Raw genomic sequence first — 19233 nt, forward strand, 5'->3', positions numbered from 1 at the left:
GGTGAATTTATGAATAAAATAAAATTTTCCTTTTGTCCGCGCGGTAACTCTTCCGAAAAAATCATACGTGGGATTGTGGTAATGTTTGCACCATTTTAAATTAGCCGTTACATAAGTTTTATATATGAAAATGTGCGCAATTTCATGTAGAATACAATGAAAAATAATTGAAGGTTGTAGCTTTTCTCATTTTCGAAATATTTGCATATAAATCCGATAAATAGAAAAAAAAAAAAAACCACATTTGGTCAACTTTGACTTACCGAATGGTAAAAAAACGCAATTGTAAGCTAAAAACTCTTTTATAATTCTTTAGTAATATTCAATCATTTACCTTCATTTTGCAACAAATTGGAAGTCTCTAGCACAATATTTCGATTTATGGTGAATTTATGAAAAAAACTTTCCTTCCCTCCGTGTGCGGATTCTCCGCCATAAATCTCCGAATTGCGTACATCGCATTCTCGGAAAATTTGCTCCATTTCATATTAGGCATTTCATAGAGTTTTATATATAAAAATGTGTGCAATTTCATGTAGAATAAAAGGAAAAACATTTGAAGGTTGTAGCTTTTCTAATTTCCGAAATAATTGCATATAAAAAAAAATTTATAAAAAAATTTCAACATTTGGTAATTTTTAACTCTTCGGGAATGGTCGAAAACTGCAACTGTAAGCTAAAACTCTTACAGTATCGTAATATTCAATCATTTGTATTCATTTTGAAACAAATTGGAAGTCTCTAGAACAATATTTAGATTTACGGTGAATTTTTGAAAAAAAAAAAAAAATTTTACGTCCGCGCGTTATGAATTCGTACATCATTTTGTGATAAGATTTTTCCGGTGTTGCTTTTATTGTTTTACAATGTATTATATATCAAAATGATCGCAATTTAGTGTACAATACAACGAAAAAAAAAAGAAACTCTTTAGCTTTTACCGTTTTTTGCACCGTGATTTTAATACAATTATGCATGATTTTTTTTTTTTTTTGCTACCATATATTGCATTATTTACATATGATAATGATATTATTTTTCATTTCCGATGATTGCATAATAAACTTCAGGCAATGACAAAAAAAGGAGCCAAAAATGAACTCTTAATCTTCAAAACTAAGCACGCTGTGATTTTTTTAAAAAATTATTTTTTCCGCTTCCGCGCTCACTCAAAACCGGCTCCGGCATTCGGGGGAGTTTTTATTTTTACCGCTTCGGCGTTTAAGGGTTAATTAGCATCTGGGATGCTCGGTCGAGTTCGAGGTGTGTTTCCTGCCACGTCGAACAGTGCGAGAGGGCCCTCCTGACGAAGTTATTACATTAAGATATCTCAGTCCTAATCTACATTAACGTTTCTGGGCTCAGCCCGTGTCGCTTCGTGAAATATCCTTTTAGTTCATATTTCTAAGGTAAATATTGCTAACATTACCAGAGAAAAAACCAAAATGGGATGTCTGAGTATTCTGACTCGCTCACCCTATAAAAAGAGGGTGTCGGTATGGTTTCTGGGGCGAGTGAAACCACTACCACGGGCCTCTTGTCATTTAGATCCCTCCTTCACAAAATCCTCCTGCTAGAGAGAGCTGATACACAGCCCGCGTCAGCAACTATTACTACTAGCGCTCCCACGCCAACACGAGCGCCTCTAGCGGTCATCCGTGTTTTTTCTTGCTGTGCCTTTTCACTTATGATTTTTGGATTATCTTTCGAGATAGAGCTTCAAGCTATTGCCGCAGCTAAGTTAAGTACTGCCTAAGTGTTTCACGTAATTTTAGCCAGATAGGGCCCGTTTTACCGCCTTTATTTAGGCTATATGACGGTGCCTTCTGCGTTATGGCTACGGGCTCGCCCCAACCGGCTTGCCTCGTGTAATTCTTATTCAGCTCCTTCGGAACTCAAAACCCTAACTTTATGGACTTCATGAAGTTCGCGGCTAAGAGAGATGCAAATATTGATCCCCAAAATATCCTTTTCTTAGAATCGGATAAAAGGGAATCAACTTTGCGCCAATATGATGCAGCAGTTAAAAAACTGGCAAATTTCCTGAAGGAAACAGATGCTCGAACCATGACGGTTAATTTAGCCATATCCTTTTTCAGATCCCTGTTTGAAAAAGGTCTAGCAGCTAGTATTATTACCACCAATAAGTCAGCTTTAAAGAAAATCTTCCAGTTTGGCTTTAAGATAGACTTAACAGACACTTACTTTTCGTCTATCCCTAAAGCTTGTGCTAGGCTCAGACCTTCAGAAAGGCCTAGTTCAATTTCATGGTTCTTGAATGACGTTCTCAAACTGGCTTCAGATACTGACAACGATTCATGCAATTATATGATGATATTAAGGAAAACATTATTCTTACTAAGTCTGGCCTCAGGAGCCAGAATATCCAAACTGTCGGCCCTTTCCAGAGACTCTGGACATGTAGAATTTCTCCCTTCAGGAGAAGCCCTATTATCTCCAAATCATAGTTTTTTGGCTAAAAATGAGGATCCCTTAATGAGGTGGGCCCCTTGGAAGGTCCTCCCTCTTCCTCAAGACCCTTCTCTATGTCCGGTGACGACCTTACGAGCCTATCTGTCCAGGACATCATCTAGATCCTCAGGCCCCCTCTTTATAAGGGAAAAAGGTGGCACTAATTCCATAAAAGGGATCAGACAACAAATCTTGTATTTTATTAAACAAGCTAATCCTGATTCATTCCCTAGAGCCCATGACATCAGGGCAGTAGCTACCTCTATCAATTATTTCCAGCATATGAATTTTGATGATTTAAAAAAGTACACTGGCTGGAAATCGCCGACAGTTTTCAAACGTCACTACTTGAAATCCTTGGAATCTCTTAAATTTCCGGCAGTGGCAGCAGGAAACATAGTTTCTCCTGACACTGTTTAGTAGTCGTAGTCGAAGATCCAGATCTTTCTACCTGCCTCAACTAATATTTTCCTCTAACCCTACCGTCAAGCTCAACCCTGTTTTGAGCCTTAGCTGCCTAATAAGGCTATATATATTGTGGTGTGTCCCTTATTTTTTTGCTAGGGACACTCACACTTGTAAATAATATTGCCAATTGTGACTATTTGGTGATGTTCTCGCTTATTTTTATGCTAGGGAGACTCACTTACATTATGAATGTTTAATAATTACAGTCTTGAGGACTAGTCTGTAATGTTCAATAATTCTAGTTTTAAGTTATCATAAGTTAGCCTAAGAGTAATTTAAGTCCTACTATATTTTAAGGCTAACACATATCAATTTGTATTAGTTTAAGTATGATAACTTTGTAAATATTTCAAAAACTAGATTATAATTATTTTATTTTCTCTTCGTTTTCTTGAGACCTTATTTTGTTTCTTTCCCAATCTTGTGCTAATTCTCTGGTACTATTTCACGAAGCAACACGGACTGAGCCCAGAAAAGGGATTTTGACGAAGGAAAAATCTATTTCTGGGCAAGGTTCCGTGTCGCCCAATGAAATCCCCCCCTGTTTATCTCCCACCCTTGCGCCCAAGATTGGTCTCTAACTTCAAGGATGGCCACGAGAGGCGCTGCTGTCGGCGTGGGAGGGTGTGTAGTAGTAGTTGCTGACGCCGGCTGTGTACCAGCTGTCTCGGGAGGAGGATTTTGGTGAAGGAGAATTCTAAATGACAAGAGGTCCGTGGTAGTGGTCTCACTCGCCCTAGTACCATACCGACACCCTCTTTTTATTTAGGGTGAGCAAGTCAGATACTCTGACATCCCCCTCTTTTAATTTTTCTGTGGTAAAGTTAGTATCATTTACCTAGAAATAATGAACTTAAGGGATTATTTCACTGGGCGACACGGACCCTTGCCCAGAAATAGATTTTTCCTTCGTCAAAATCCCTTTTTTAGCGGGGGCTACCAGGATAACACGGGTATTTAGTTATCACGGGGGGTTCTGGGCCCTATCCCCCGCGATTATGGAGGCCCTACTGTAAATATAATTTTTCTTATTGTGCCATTGCGGGGTTACGGCGCTGTTTGACTGGTCTAGGGCACTGTTAACTGGTCTAGTATTCCGAAAGAAGGTGTGTGGTGGCCGTAGACTTTGAAATCGCTTAGATTTGAAAATCGCTTAGGGTCGGTGGCCAAGAAAGGAACACCTGCCGCTAACCGAGGGCCACCCATATTATTATTTTCTTGCTGGAATGTCCGGTTTTGGTTTTCATGGCTGGGAAATTTTTGTTTTAAGTTGTTAATCACTAATTCAGTACCAATTTTGGCTATTGTATTGTTTGCAGATTTCTTAGGTTGTCACATCAACCTGTTGCCATTGCTTGGTGACACTATATGCTGCTTAAACACGTTGGATTGTTTCATAAACATTTTTAGCATCATTCTAAATAGATGTAAACAATTCCTACTTAAGTTTTTTATTTATTGTAGCCTGCTTACTTTTAGCTCCAGCCATAGCTCTAATTAATAAAGTTAATGTTTCTTGCATAAAATACAAACATCAGTGGGTCATTGATAACTTAGTGGACCTCATGGCCAAGTACATTCCAGGAAAGAGGAGTGTAGTGGCTGACAAGCTAAGTCATCAGGGACAGGTTCTAGGGACAGAGTGGTCTCTGCATCAGGAGTTAGTGTCAGGCTTTTTTATCTGGTAGGGGAGACCAGTGACAGACCTCTTTGCAACGAGGTTGAACAGGAAGCTAGAGGTCTATTGTTCGATAGTTCCAGATCTCTTCGCCATAGTAGAGGATGCCCTTCAACATCCTTGGGACAACCTGGACTACTATGCCTTTCCCCCCTTTTTCCTGATCTGTCATGTCCTGAACAGAGTATGATGATTTTTCAGAATCTCAGGATGACCCTATTAACTCCTTTGTGGCTTCAAGCAGAATGGTTTCTGGATCTGCTTTCTCTGCTCTCAGCAGTCGCAAGAGAAATATCCCCTTGTCATAATCTCCTCTGTCAACTTCATGTAGAGAGATACCATTAATTGGTAGGATCCCTGTCTCCTCATGGCTGGGGACTACAGTGGGTCCCTGTATTCATGTTCTCCAGATTCGCAGACTCACTCATTCGCAGATTTCTCTCTGAAACATATCCCCCCATTATTCGCTGGAAATTTTTTTTTCATATAAATTTCATAATAAAATGTACTTTTTGTGATAAAACTCTATTAAAATCACTGTATCCAGTATCTCCTGCAAGCAAGAAGCTTTTCTTGCAGAGCAGAGCAGCAACACAGATGTATGGTTACCTGTGGTCTTAACATTTACTTCCCACTCTACCCACCCCTCTTTCAGTTAACCCTGGATTGGAAGAAAACCAATGTCATGGGGTTGAGATTTAGATGCTGGCCACTTCCTCCCTCATCCCCTTGATGGATGCCAGATACCTCCAATTCTTTGCATAAACAATTCTTATTGTTTTTTACCAGTTTCCAACCAGCGCCAGAAGATTTATCGTAATGTTAAGAGCGCAGGGTTATTAGCTATGAAAAATACATATTAATTTAAAATTTGTAATTTTTCATCTGTATGACCAGCTGTACATCTGGAGAAGTTTTCAATAGAAGTTGAGGGGTTTGGGAGAAAGATTCATCAATTCACTAAAGACAACATTAGCTCCTTCATAAGTGTAACATGATTAGCAAAAATGACTCGCATGATGTGTAAAAGACAAACATTATTTCATTTGTTTCATTATCACTCGATTGCTAATGAAGTGCATTCTTAACTAACCACTCTGTGAACCAGGAAAATTGTTTACAGGAGCACTTGATGATGATCAAGAGTGACACCACCATTGTAGTCTCCCTCAGTCTGTGCCATCTTGCCACGCAGATACATGAGTAGGCATCATTACTCCTAATAGAACTGAAACCCTGATACATATCCAGAAAAAAATTTGCTGCCAGCCAATTGAGCTGATGAGGCCAAGTTCTAGGGACAGAGTGGTCTCTACATCAGGCAGTAGCAGACAGTCTGTTCAGGATGTGGAGATATCCAATGATCCACCTAGGTTGAAAAACAGACTTCCTATCTTCTGCTCCCCAGTCCCTGATCCACAGGCTGTGATGCAAAACACTTTTGAACTTCTGTAGGACAACATGGATGTATTGTATTTGTGTTCCCACTGTTCAGTCTCCACCGGAAAATTTTAATCACGATGTTTAGACAGCCCCCAGTCTGAATGAACCTGGCAAGTGGTATGCTGATCTGTTGTTTCTCCTCGTAGACACTTGAAGAGCACCTCCTTCCCCATGGCCCACTGTTCTCGTACCCCCACATTAGCTGGCACCATCAAGCAATGCAGTCCCTTCAGTTTCATGGGTGGAGGTTATCCAGCATATCCTGTAAAAGAAAGGGTTTTCTTGAAGAGTGAATGAAATGTTTAGCTTCCTCCACCCCTCATCAGTGAATTTGACCAAGGAAAGTGGACCATCTTATGAGATTGCTGTTGTGGACCGGGTCACTCTATGGTCAGCACCCCTCTCCAGCGTCCTCTAATTATGGGGCACATATCCTTCTACCTCAGAAATATCTTGGCTGGTAGGAGTTTTAACCCCCTCCCATCAGGATTTTATTGGTTAGGAACTGAAAGAAAAATGAGACATTAATTGGCGGAAAGTGGACCATAAGGTAGGCAAGCCAGATAGGATTAATTGGTGAAATGTGTATTAACCTCTTCATTACCGAAAGTTTGTTTGGAGTTAGGTGGGTACCACCATTCAAGTCTACTACACCGCACCGGGTGCATAAAGGTGGTATGCGTAGTACCACCAAAACTCCTCTTTTCAGATAGGGACTTCCAATCATTCTGTAATTTCGGTTTGAAGAGTTTGGAGCAAAATAAACAGTATGACACGATGCCTAGACAAGTATGATGAACCCAAAAAAATATTATTATTGCTTATAGTAGTGTGTAGGTGACAGATGAACTGCGTCTCAACAAAAAATCACAAAACCAGACAAGCGTAAACATGTAATAACTTTTACCCAAGTAAAAAACCAGTTTTGTATCATCATTTACTGTATTTATTTATTTATCACATTACATTTTTACAAAATAAAAGATATGAACACCAGATAAATGAAGGTAGAAATAAAGCCTTATAGTAACTTTATATATATAAAAAAACCAAACCAGAGAAAAAGCGATTTTTTCTGAGGACAAGAAACTTGAAAAATTAGTTTAGATACCCCTGATGCCCCTAAAGTTGTTTTCTGTGATGAAACTAATCTTAGAAAACGTAGAAAATGACATTGACCAATTTTTTGAAAGATATACTATAAAATTTGCGATTTCAATATTTATTGGCGGGGCTTTCGCTTTAGTTTTTGCTCTTTTTTTTGTTATTACGTGCTTATTTACGGTTCTATTTTGATAATACTTTATGTGCATGTTCCAGGTGCGATATACCAACATTCTGTAAGACCGAATTTCTATTCAAGACCGTAGTTTTCTCACCGACCACCAGTGTCCCTTGTACAAAGGGACACCGAGTTTCACATTTTTTTTCATAAAATCATTTATTTTCCCTGTAGGATGATAAAACTAACAAAGAATATGCATTATTATAGTGCTAATAATACCTGATAATTTCATTAGCCTGTCTTGATTAGTGTATTTTTGGCAAATATTTTTACGATCGGCACCCCTCCAAACTTGAGTCACTACGAGAGATTCAGTTCGGCAGCAACGCAATGTTTACATTCTGCTCACCCACCCGGTAAAGAAGGGGTTAATGGATGTGTATAAAAACCAGTTGTATTGCAATAAAATTGTTTTTCAACATGGTGAGAAACAGGAACTGTCCTGTTAGGCCACATTTTGCTGATTCATTGAAACTTTAATGGTGTACTGCTGAACTTGTTGTTAAGCATTGTCTGAAATTGTTGAGAATATTGATTGAAATTATAAATAAGATTGTTGAATGAAATTGACACAGTACGTACTCATATTGTTGGGCTTAAGGATTCCTTATTTCCAGGGGAATGAAATAAAAAAATTAAGAATTAAAGTTTGAGAAAAACAAACTAAAAGGAATAAGAGAATTACAGTAAAAGTTAAAGGTTCAAAGAATCTTTATTATCACCTACAATTTACTACATAAGGCCCCCTGTAGGTTATAAGTACCCTTGTGAGATTTGTTTTTGAAATGATTGAATAGCATATTTTTAATTAGATACATTATTAACTTTATGATTTGAGGAGCTTCTCAAGCATATTTTTAAGCTCTTGTTAGAGGGAAGATTCTGCTCATTGAATTGTAGGGAAAGTTTTATACGTACACATTAAAAACTAACGACTTTTAAAATTACTGCCTACTATAGTTTTGATTTTACTTTCTGATGCCATTCATTTTAGGTCAGTACAGGGCTTCAGCTTCAAAAGGCAGTCAGTCTAGTGGGCACAACAGTATGTCAAATGGAATTGCATGGTCACATGGTCCAGACTCATTCACTTTAAACATACTCCAATTGCCGGAAATTTTGGTAACTTCAGAGAATGTTTCTGCTAGTGAAATAAACTCTGTCTGCCATGAACCTTTGAAGTCTAAAGCAAAGAAGAAATTTGGGGCAAGAATAATTATGATTTTTGCCTCTGATGCCAGGGAAGAGGCTTTAAAGGTAGGTTCATGTGGGTTACTTGATTCATATTTATAGCAATTAACTCTACATTATTTTACTATGTATTCTTTTCCTTTAAAAAATTTAAGTTTTACTCTATAGTATCATGTTAGTCCATATTCATTGCTTGGTAGCTGTAGTATTTCAAGTTACTCTATAGTATCATGTTAGTCCATATTCATTGCTTGGTAGCTGTAGTATTTCAAGTTACTCTATAGTATCATGTTAGTCCATATTCATTGCTTGGTAACTGTAGTATTTCAAGTCAATGCAGAACAAGGAAAAATGTTTTTTCATGGTTCTTTTGTGAAGAGTAAAGTTTTTGTTAGAACCTGGAGTATACATAAAGCCCATTTTAAACTGATTTTACTTAGCAAGTTTTAGGTGCTTAAATATGAAGTATAAATGTTTTCTTTGCAAATGCATAGCTTTCAAAGTCAACAGGTCTAACAAATAAGAAGATTTAGTTTGTGTGACTTCCAAAATTTAGACACCATTCTCTTCCGCTCACTAGCACTAACTTTTTGCTGTCTTATAAAAGGCAGCAGATTCATTTTTTGTTGCTAGCTACATTAGGAAGATAAATGCCTTATTGACATTTTTTATTTAATTACGTATAGAAGAGTCATTATACTTTTTTTTTAATAATAGTTCAACAAACCCACTAGTATGGCAGTTAAGTAAAACAAGTTCTGGATTAAAGCTGCTTTTTTTTATAGTGTAGTCGCTGTCTCGTCCTCAAGGATTACCCTTCCATGACCTCTCCAGAGCTCCATGGTGACCAGACTAATGTCAAAGAATTCTCTTTTAGCTGGTCTTGTGGCTGGGTTATTGTTTTGTAACAGTAAACATTATAACACATGATAGAGTATAAATGGACTCAGGATAAGAGGGCACTTTTCTCTTATCCTCAGTGAATGCTGAACCCCGTTTACCTATGTCAAAACCCGCAAGAAGTGGTGGTTATGTGCATATACACCATCTTATTATTTACATACAACCAAAAACTGACCAAGAAACCATTCCTTTTCTGGTCGGTAAACAAACCAGAGCTCCAAGAATTTTGTTTTTTGCTTATTGCTTTCATTACTGAGGATCGTGGAAACATCTAAGTTGAAAGCTAGGTGCATAATTTTAAGTTCCAGTTAAAAATTTGTAGTTTAGACTGTGGAACAATGATTTTATTGTGTGAAAAGCCTTAGACCAGTGTTTTCGCCAGCACACATCGGTGCTTCTCACGATTTATATGATTGTCATTTGTAGAAGCCCAAATTGTTTTGAAGTTATCATTCTATTTAGAACTTTATCTAAAGAAATGTTCCACAATTATTGTTATTATAATATATAATTATATTATAGATAATCCTTTTAACCCTCTTACGCCAACTGGACGTATTTTACGGCGACATTTTTTGTCTCCCATGTGCCGACTGGACGTATTTTACGTCGACTTACAAAAGTTTTTTTTAAAATTCGCGGAAAAATACTTAAAGGCCTACCAGCCTAAAACTTTTGAATCACGCGCCTTGGGGGATGCTGGGAGTTCACGGATCAAGGTGTTGTTTTATTTACAATCGTTATGCAGGCGTGCAAGCGCGAATTTCTTTCTTGCCGCACTAAAAAGTATCTGTGACACATCTCGGAAATTAGTTCGTCACTTTGACATAATTTTTGTACCATTGTAAATTAGCCGTTACATGAAGTATTATATATGAAAATGTGCGCATTTTTATGTAGAATACAACAATAAAATACTCATGATTGTAGCTTTTATCAGTTTTGAGATATTTTCATATAAATACGATAAATGCCAAAATTTCAACCTTCGGGTCAACTTTGACTCTACCGAAATGGTCGAAAAACGCATTTGTAAGCTAAAACTCTTATATTTTAGTAATATTCAATCATTTACCTTAATTTTGCAACTAATTGGAAGTCTCTAGCACAATATTTCGATTTATGGTGAATTTATGAAAAAACTTTTTCCTTACGTCCGCGCGGTAACTCTTCCGAAAAAAATCATACATGCGATTGTGGTAATGTTTGCACCATTTTAAAATTAGCCGTTATATAAAGTTTTATATATGGAAATGTGCGCAATTTTATGCACAATACAACTAAAAACAACCCATGGTTGTAGCATTTATCAGTTTTGAGATATTTTTATATAAATAATGATAATTGCCAAAATTTCAACCTTTGGTCAACTTTGACTCTACCGAAATGGTCAAAAAACGCAATTGTAAGCTAAAACGCTTATATTCTAGTAATATTCAAGCATTTACCTTCATTTTGCAACAAATTAGAAGTCTCTAGCACAATATTTCGATTTATGGTGAATTTAAGTAAAAAATAACATTTTCTTTACGTCCGCGTGGTAAATCTTCCGAAAAAATCATACGTGGGATTGTGGTAATATTTGCACCATTTTAAATTAGCCGTTACATAAAGTTTTACATATGAAAATGTGCGCAATTTCATGTAGAATACAACAAAAAATAATTGAAGGTTGTAGCTTTTCTCATTTTTGAAATATTTGCATATAAATCACGTTAAATAGTAAAAAAACCACGTTCGGTCAAATTTGACTCTACCAAAATGGTCAAAAACGCAATTGTAAGCTAAAACTCTTACAGTCTAGTAATATTCAGTCATTTATCTTCATCTTGAAACAAATTCGAAGTCTCTAGCAAAATATTTAGATTTACGGTGAATTTAAAAAAAAAATCTTTCCTTCCCCTCCACGCACGGATTCTCCGCCACAAATCGCCGAAATGCGTACGTCCCATTCTCGGAAAATTTGCTCCATTTCATATTAGGCATTTCATAGAGTTTTATGTATGAAAATGTGCGCAATTTCATGTAGAATAAAACGAAAAATATTTGAAGGTTGTAGCTTTTCTTATTTCCGAAATAATTGCATATAAAAAATATATATATACTAAAAAAAATTTGACATGCGGTCAACTTTAACTCGTCAGATATGGTCAAAAACTGCAATTGTAAGCTAATACTCTTACAGTATAGTAATATTCAATCATTTGTCTTCATTTTGAAAGAAATTGGAAGTCTCTAGGACAATATTTAGATTTATGGTGAATTTTTGAAAAAAATATTTGTTTACGTCCGCGCGTTACGAATTCATGCATTATTTTGTGATAATATTTTCTCTGTGTTGCTTTTATCATTTTACAATGTGTTATATACCAAAATTATCGCAATTTAGTGTACATTACAACGAAAAAAAAGTAACTTGTTACCTTTAACCGTTTTGCGCACAGTGCGATTTGAATACAATTATATATGAAATTTTGTTTTTGCGCTATCATATATCGCATTATTTATATATGATAATGATAATTTTTTTCATTTCTGATGGTTGCATACTAAACTTCAGCCAATGACAAAAAAAGGAGCCAAAAATTAACTCTTAATCTCGAAAACTAAGCGTGCTGTGATTTTTTGAAAAAAATATTTTTTCTGCTTCCGCACTCACTCTGAAACACCTCCGGCACACGGGAGACAATTTTTTTTTTACCGCTTCGGCGTAAGAGGGTTAAATAACGATGTTGGCAATAGGCTACAAGGCAGTAGCCTACAATCAACATTGATTCAGTGAGAATAAGTTAGCTAGGCTGTAGTAGATATTGTCTGTAGCTTATAACCTAGGATTATATATCCTTAAGGGTGAACTAGAGTAACCTGGATTACGTAGTAACCTGAATTAAGTTATGATTTAAAGACATATCCTGTTAGGTTATGGGACACTAGGGTAGTAGCATAACTTTACACCAAAGACCGGGTTGGATAAAAGGCTACAGATTTTTCTTTTTATATAGCCTGTATACTTAACCATAGTCTTAGTACTCTATAGGATATCATGTTCATACCCTCAAAAGGGAATTAAATAATCTGGGTTGATTAGACAATAACCTAGGCTATCCCATAGGGGGATAGTGCCATCAGTGGACCTCATGCAGTGCACTGTAGGCATTACTTAAGGTTCTTTGCAGCGTGCCTTCAGCCCCTAGCTGCAACCACATTTTTCCTTTTACTCTGCCTCCTTTCATACTCTCTTCATCTTACTTTCCACTCTTCTAACACTTGATTCATAGTGCAACTGCAAGGTTTTCCACCTGTTACACCTTTCAAACCTTTTACTGTCCATTTCTGTTTCAGCACTGAATGACCTTTTAGGACCCAGTGCTTGCCCTTTGGCCCAAATTCTATATTTAACTCAATTCAATAACCTAGGCTAGGTGATAGCCTAACTATAAAGTTTGGTATTAGTTAGTCACTGTTTTTTTTTATATGTAGACCAAAAACAGTAAACCATATATGCTATGAAGTAGTAGACTAACCCTCCTCTGTTGGGGTGACGTGCTCCAAAATTATTTTCTTCATAGCTTCTTCCTCCTCGTGATAGTTAGAATGCATGAAGGCCTTGTAATAGAGCTTGATGGTTTCTTGCAGTGGTGGTGGTGCAGCACCGTCAGAGTACCATTTGTCAAGTTCCGTCTTGATTACATTATTAATGAGCCTATTGGGATACCCGTTGTTGACAAGTAACTGAGAGGCTCTATCCAATTCTTTATGAGTGTCCTTCCAGGTGGAGCAGTAGGAAAGGGTGTGGCAAACCAGCCATAACCAGACTCCTTCCTGGGATAATACATATTGTCAGCAATATGTATTATCCATTTTTTGAAAAATGCCCTCCTAAACACGATGCAAGAAGCCTTCCTCCATCCCACGAACTTAATGCGGAACCTGACCCAAGTACCAGTGTTAATACCGAATAATACCAGCAACAATATTGCCGATATTCCCGAAGATTACACCCCGATGAAGGAAACACCAGCAGCAACATCAGGAATGATGTCATAGAGCAAAGAGCCAATGAAAATCCAGCTCCCCATGACGTCAACCAAAACTTGAGAAGATCATCGAGGCTATGCCAGAGAAACTGTTAACTCCAGCAACTGTCTTGAGGCACCAAGTAAGCAGCTAATAGCAGACAGTCCTCGAGTGCGAAGCCAACCAAAAATCAGCGTCCAGTTGCACTGGTATATAACACCCTAGGACTCCCAACAGCATTTGTCCAACGGAAGATGACCAGCAGAGCTGAGTCAAAAAGTAGCAAGCAAATAAGAAGAAATAGCAAGAAAGAGAGAGAGGGAGAGAGATACCTATGTATTACTCATGCAGAATAATAATTACCCCTTGAATCCACCATTTTTGACATGTCCTCTTTTGCACACTACTTACCAGTGTAAGCAATACTGAAAAGTCAACAATATGGAGACTTGAGAAAGCCCTGTATAAGATTAACACAGCTGAATCGGCCATAATTTTCAACAGAAGTTGTTTGAAAAAGGTCTACTTCCTAACAATAATAATAATAATAAATTTTATTTTAGCTCAAGGCCTTATAAATGGAATGTATAAAGTATAGACAATAACATACAATCTAGATACATAAGATATAATAAAGTGATAAATCGGCAATATCCACACAGTTGCTGAAAAGTATAAAAGATAGTATTCATAATAATGGTAATATTAACCCTTTAACGCCAATTGGATGTATTAAACCTCAACGAAAATTGTCTGTCGGGGGCCAAACCGACGTATGGTACGTCGACGCAAAATAGTTTTTAAAAAAATTCACGAAAAAATAGTTATAGGCCTACTAGGCGAAAACTTTTGAATCACGTGCCTTGGGGGATGCTGGGAGCTCACGGATCAAGCTGTTGTTTTGTTTACAAGCGTTACTCAGGTGCGCATGCGCGAAATGCCTTCTTCTTGCACCAGCCAGCATCAGCGACAGGTTGTCCGAGAGCGATCTTTTACTGCAATCGTGTTTTGCCAAGCTTTTGCGAGATAGTGAGTATTTGTAGTGGTACAAGACGTACGTAGAGATGTCTGAACGTCGAATGGAGCGCGAAAGGCGCGTTTTACCTCTCTTGAGGGATCGTATGAGACGTATTTTGGACTTGGATGCTGGCAAGGGACCAAGCACCCAAGATGACCTCGCTCCTCAACTCCGTTCTGTGTGGCCTCGTGTGGCCGAAAGTGTTCAAGCACCACAACGTGTGTCTCGTGTGCCTTTTATAACCCATAGGAAGCATCGGGGTGTCCTGAGGGGCATTCGTAGGCATTTGGGAGGCCTCGAACCAAAGGACATAGACGACTACTTATTAGAGCTTGATCTGGAGCATGTCGCAAGTCCTCGTTTTGATGGTGGTTGGTCATCTAGTGACGAGGACATCACTCCCGATGTTAGTGATGATGAATATTTGCCCCCCAATGTCTGTACAAGGGTCACATGCCGAAAGTGAGTTCGAATTTAGTGGTTTTAGTGCTTATGAGGGGGAATCTGAGGAGGAGGAGGAGGAGTTGTTGTCGTCTAGTTTAGTCGCTGATGACGACACAGAAAGCAAGGGCCTAAGTGAGGGAGATGGGCCAGTGGGGGGGTTTCGAGTGCGAAACCGTGCCCGAGCACATGCGCGGGCAGCACTTAGAAGGTCGGAGCATCACGCCAGCCAAGGTGAAGGCAGGTCGTCCGAAAGTGACGAGGGGTGGTCGGAGGACCCCGCCCCACCTAACTTGCACCCATACACGGCAGTACCTGGGCTCAACGTACCTGTTCCTCTCACTGCTCTGGGGTTCATTCAGCTGTTCCTTACGTGGGAATTGCTGGAATACCTGGTAGCAGAGACGGCGGACTACGCTCGGTACTGCCGTGACGAACTATGGACGACATTGTCATATCACTGGCGGGGCTGCAACCTCACCGACATGGCGCATTTTTTCGGGCCCCACATTTTTTTTTGAATGATGCCTGCTGCCGACATCAGGCAATATTTGAGGCAAAATTTTTTTAAGTACGCCCAATGTGCCCGGCATTATGCCCCGTGATAGTTTCCTGGTGTTGGACAGGTATTTCAACACCTTCAACCGAAGGGCCATACCCTGGAATAACCCCCGATTGCCTCATCTTAGTTCGCCCAGTGTTGGAGTACATTCGTGAACGGTGCCAAGTTTCTCGTGGTTCCTAGCAAGAACTTTCTTTGGATGAGGGGATGATGCCTTACAAAGGACATCTGAGCATTAAAGTGTATAACCCCAAGAAGCCAAAGAAATATGGAGTGAAACTGTTTTTTATTACAGAGTCCAATATTGGATACGTCGTGGACTTCCCGGTGTGTTCCGGGGTCTTCTCCACGCTGCGTGACACTGTGTTCAGTCTTGTGGATCGTTTCCGTAACCAGGGATACCGCCTGTTTATGGATAATTATTATAACTCTGTATCCCTGGCCCAGGAACTGTATGAAGCAGGTGTGCATGGGGCCCCGAATGTCCTCAAGAGGTTTGCTAGCCATCCGCAACATCTGGCAAGAGGAGAGACAGAGTGGCAGCGGAAGGGAGTTGTCTTCGCCATCTGTTGGAAGGGGGTCCGACTAGTCCCCATGATTACGACAAGTCATGAACCCATCCAAGAAGAGATCGTCCGGCGGAAGAAGACACGTCGGCCGGGCCGAGTTATGTATGAGGAGTTTTGTGTCAAGCAACCCACCGTCATTGGGCACTACAATAGGCACATGGGAGGAGTTGATCTCTTTGATCAACTCATCCAGTATTATCCCTTTGCCAGAAGAACCAGGAGGTGGACACAGAATCTCCTCAAATACATTCTTCAGTTGGCCCTCCAGAATGCCTACATCCTCTACTGTAGGTACTCTAATCCAGACCTCCGGAGGTTGTCCCACATCTAGTTTCTCGAGGTAGCTGGGAATGCCCTCATCAACTTTAATCCCGATGAGTGGCCTTCCATCACTGCCTCCCTGCCCCAAGCTGCAGATCTGCCCCTAGAGGAAAGGGCAGATGTTGGGAGGGCCAACTTCGGTCATCCTGCTCCTGCCACTTGCTGCCAGTGCCCCTGCTGCCGCCGCCCCTGCTGCCGCCGTCCCTGCTGCCGCCCCCCCGCTCAGATTACGACTTCTCGTCGGATAGTGGACCCTGTGTGTCGGCTGCAGCCAGGGGATCACACACACTGGAGCTCCTACAAGGACGCAGGCAGAAACGGTGCCGGGTATGCCATATGAATGGCAGAAGGAGAGGCACCCGGTTCTTCTGTCGCACCTGCAATATAGCTCTTTGCAGGTTCGGGGAGTGTGACCGCAAGTACCACACTGCGGGCATATATTGGAGTGTGCCTACCCTAGGGACGACGGAGGGCGCAGAGGGCCGCCCATTAGCAGTAAGGGCGCGTCTCCCTCCTCCACCTGTACCTCGTCATGTCGAGAGGAAAAAATACAAGACTCTTCAATGGAGGAGGGAGAAAACAAGAAAAGAACGGAGAGTCAGGATTACGAGTGAGTATTCTGCATTTATTTTATATATTGTTTTATATTTATTACAATTTTTATATGTACTATCTATATTTATTGATGTATTTTATATGTTATTCCATTTTATGCAAAAAGAAAAGTTTCACCTGCATTCCTTTTAGTTATGTATTACGTTACCAGAATAAAAAAAATGTAATAATAAAAAAAATGAATATATATATATATATATATATATATAATAATATATATAGATATATAATATATATATATATATATATATATATATATACAGTAGTACCTCGAGATACGAAAGGCTCAAGTTACGAAAGCCAATGCGAAAAATTTTACTGCTCTACATACGAAAAGTTTTCAAGATACGAAAGGTTGTTGCTGTAAAGTCCCGAGATTCGCCTGGACCACCGAGAACAATTTTAAAACTCTCGCGCCGCCAACTGAGTAAACTCGCCACCTTCCTCCCGCTCTCCCACTGGTTCCTGATGCTAGTCACCCCATAAGGTCCTGCTCTCCTATTGGTCAGCATCTACCCCTTGTGCTTTAAGTATTCTATTGGTAAAAGGTTGCTGTAAATTGAAAAACTTATTCATGCAATACCTTTAATAAGAAAACATTAGGTAAAGATAGAATAAAGAATAGAAATGAATGGTTATTATACTGTTTGGTAGTTTCAGTAGTTGAAGAGAGATAATGAAAATTTATGGCTTACTGTGTAAAAGTGATTGCTTGGCGATCGTTCGATACTCGTAAGTGCTGGATGTAAACAGACGTTTGGAAGCTTTTTTTTTTTTTTTTGTTTGTTTATTATAGTTAATGGTTACTTAATAATTATTTGAAATGACTACATGCAATACATTTAATAAAAAAATTGTGAATTAGATTTCATAAAATATAAAATAAATCAGACTGCCAACAAATACGTATTTTTTAGAATTCTTCTTCTGTTTTATTATTACGTTACGTATACGCATGTTTCATTATAGCTGTCGGTAACTCGGTATCTTCATTAGGTAAAGATAGAATAAAGAATAGAAATGAATGGTTATTATACTGTTTGGTGGTTTCATTAGTTGAAGAAAGATACTAATGACAATTTATGGCTTACTGTGTGCTAGGAAAAATGATTGCTTGGCGCTCGTTCGATACTCTAAGACGGGTAAGAGCTGGATGTAAACAATCGATCGGAAGGTTTGTTTTTTGTTTGTTTGTGTATTATAGTTAATGATTAATTAATAATTATTTTAAATGAGTACATACTGTTATTTATACATTTTATTGGCATATTCTAAGCTTTTAGCTCTTAGGTTTAGATGTCAGAATCATAGACTAGGCTACAGTAGCAACCGCTAACATAGGCTAGGCTTATTGCTAAGGGACATATGCTAAAGTCCTAATATATGCAGTAAAAATGGGGTTGAAGAACATTACATGCAGTTGAATATTACTCAAAGTATGTACAGTATTTTGCCTTTTTGGAGTCGATTTCTTTCCGTTGTAACCCTAAAACATGTGTTTTAGGCCTGGAAATAAATAATTTACTGGGTGTTTTGGAGGGCTTGGAACGGATTAGCCATTTTACATGTAAAATGTGTTCCAAGTTACGAAAAACTCATAATACGAAGGCCGTCTCGGAACGGATTAATTTCGTATCTCGAGGTACCACTGTATATATATATTATATATATATATATATATATATATATATATATAATATATATATATATATATATATATATATTATATATATATTATATATACTATATATATATACAGTTCCCCCTGTATTCGCGGGGGATGTGTACCAGACACCCCCGTGAATAGTTAAAACCCAGGAATAGTTAAAACCACCACTAAAAAACTGCTTATAACTGCCTATCTTGAAAGTTCAGATACCAAATGTATACCTTTAATAACATCCTATTTCAAATATACCTAAAATTACTAACCTATTACTGCATTAATCTTTGAGGTTATATTATTAATATAATTTCAAAGTCATCTTAAACATTTTACCATTAAAAATATATACCTACAGCAAATAACAGAGAGAGAGAGAGAGAGAGAGAGAGAGAGAGAGAGAGAGAGAGAGAGAGAGAGAGAGAGAGAGAGAGAGAGAGACCCAATGAATGGCAACATCATATATCTGACCATCAAGAGTTAAAATATGAATCATTTCTGAGACACAGAGAATAATAATTGAGAGAGAGAGAGAGAGAGAGCCCACCGCCAATTCATATATCAAACTGTCATTTACTCCTCCGCCC

General features: G+C 38.5%; 1 protein-coding gene across 1 annotated transcript in view; it reads left to right on the forward strand.

Annotated features, from left to right (window-relative positions):
* Positions 1–19233, forward strand: part of LOC135196229 (uncharacterized) — a 233984-nt gene that overhangs the window by 92187 nt on the left and 122564 nt on the right. The window contains exon 3 of the mRNA XM_064222877.1: positions 8341–8603. Within this exon, the coding sequence (XP_064078947.1) occupies positions 8341–8603 (263 nt within the window). The remainder of the gene's footprint in view (positions 1–8340; positions 8604–19233) is intronic.

Source organism: Macrobrachium nipponense, chromosome 17 (assembly GCF_015104395.2).
Source record: "Macrobrachium nipponense isolate FS-2020 chromosome 17, ASM1510439v2, whole genome shotgun sequence".
Classification (NCBI taxonomy): Eukaryota; Metazoa; Arthropoda; class Malacostraca; order Decapoda; family Palaemonidae; genus Macrobrachium; species Macrobrachium nipponense.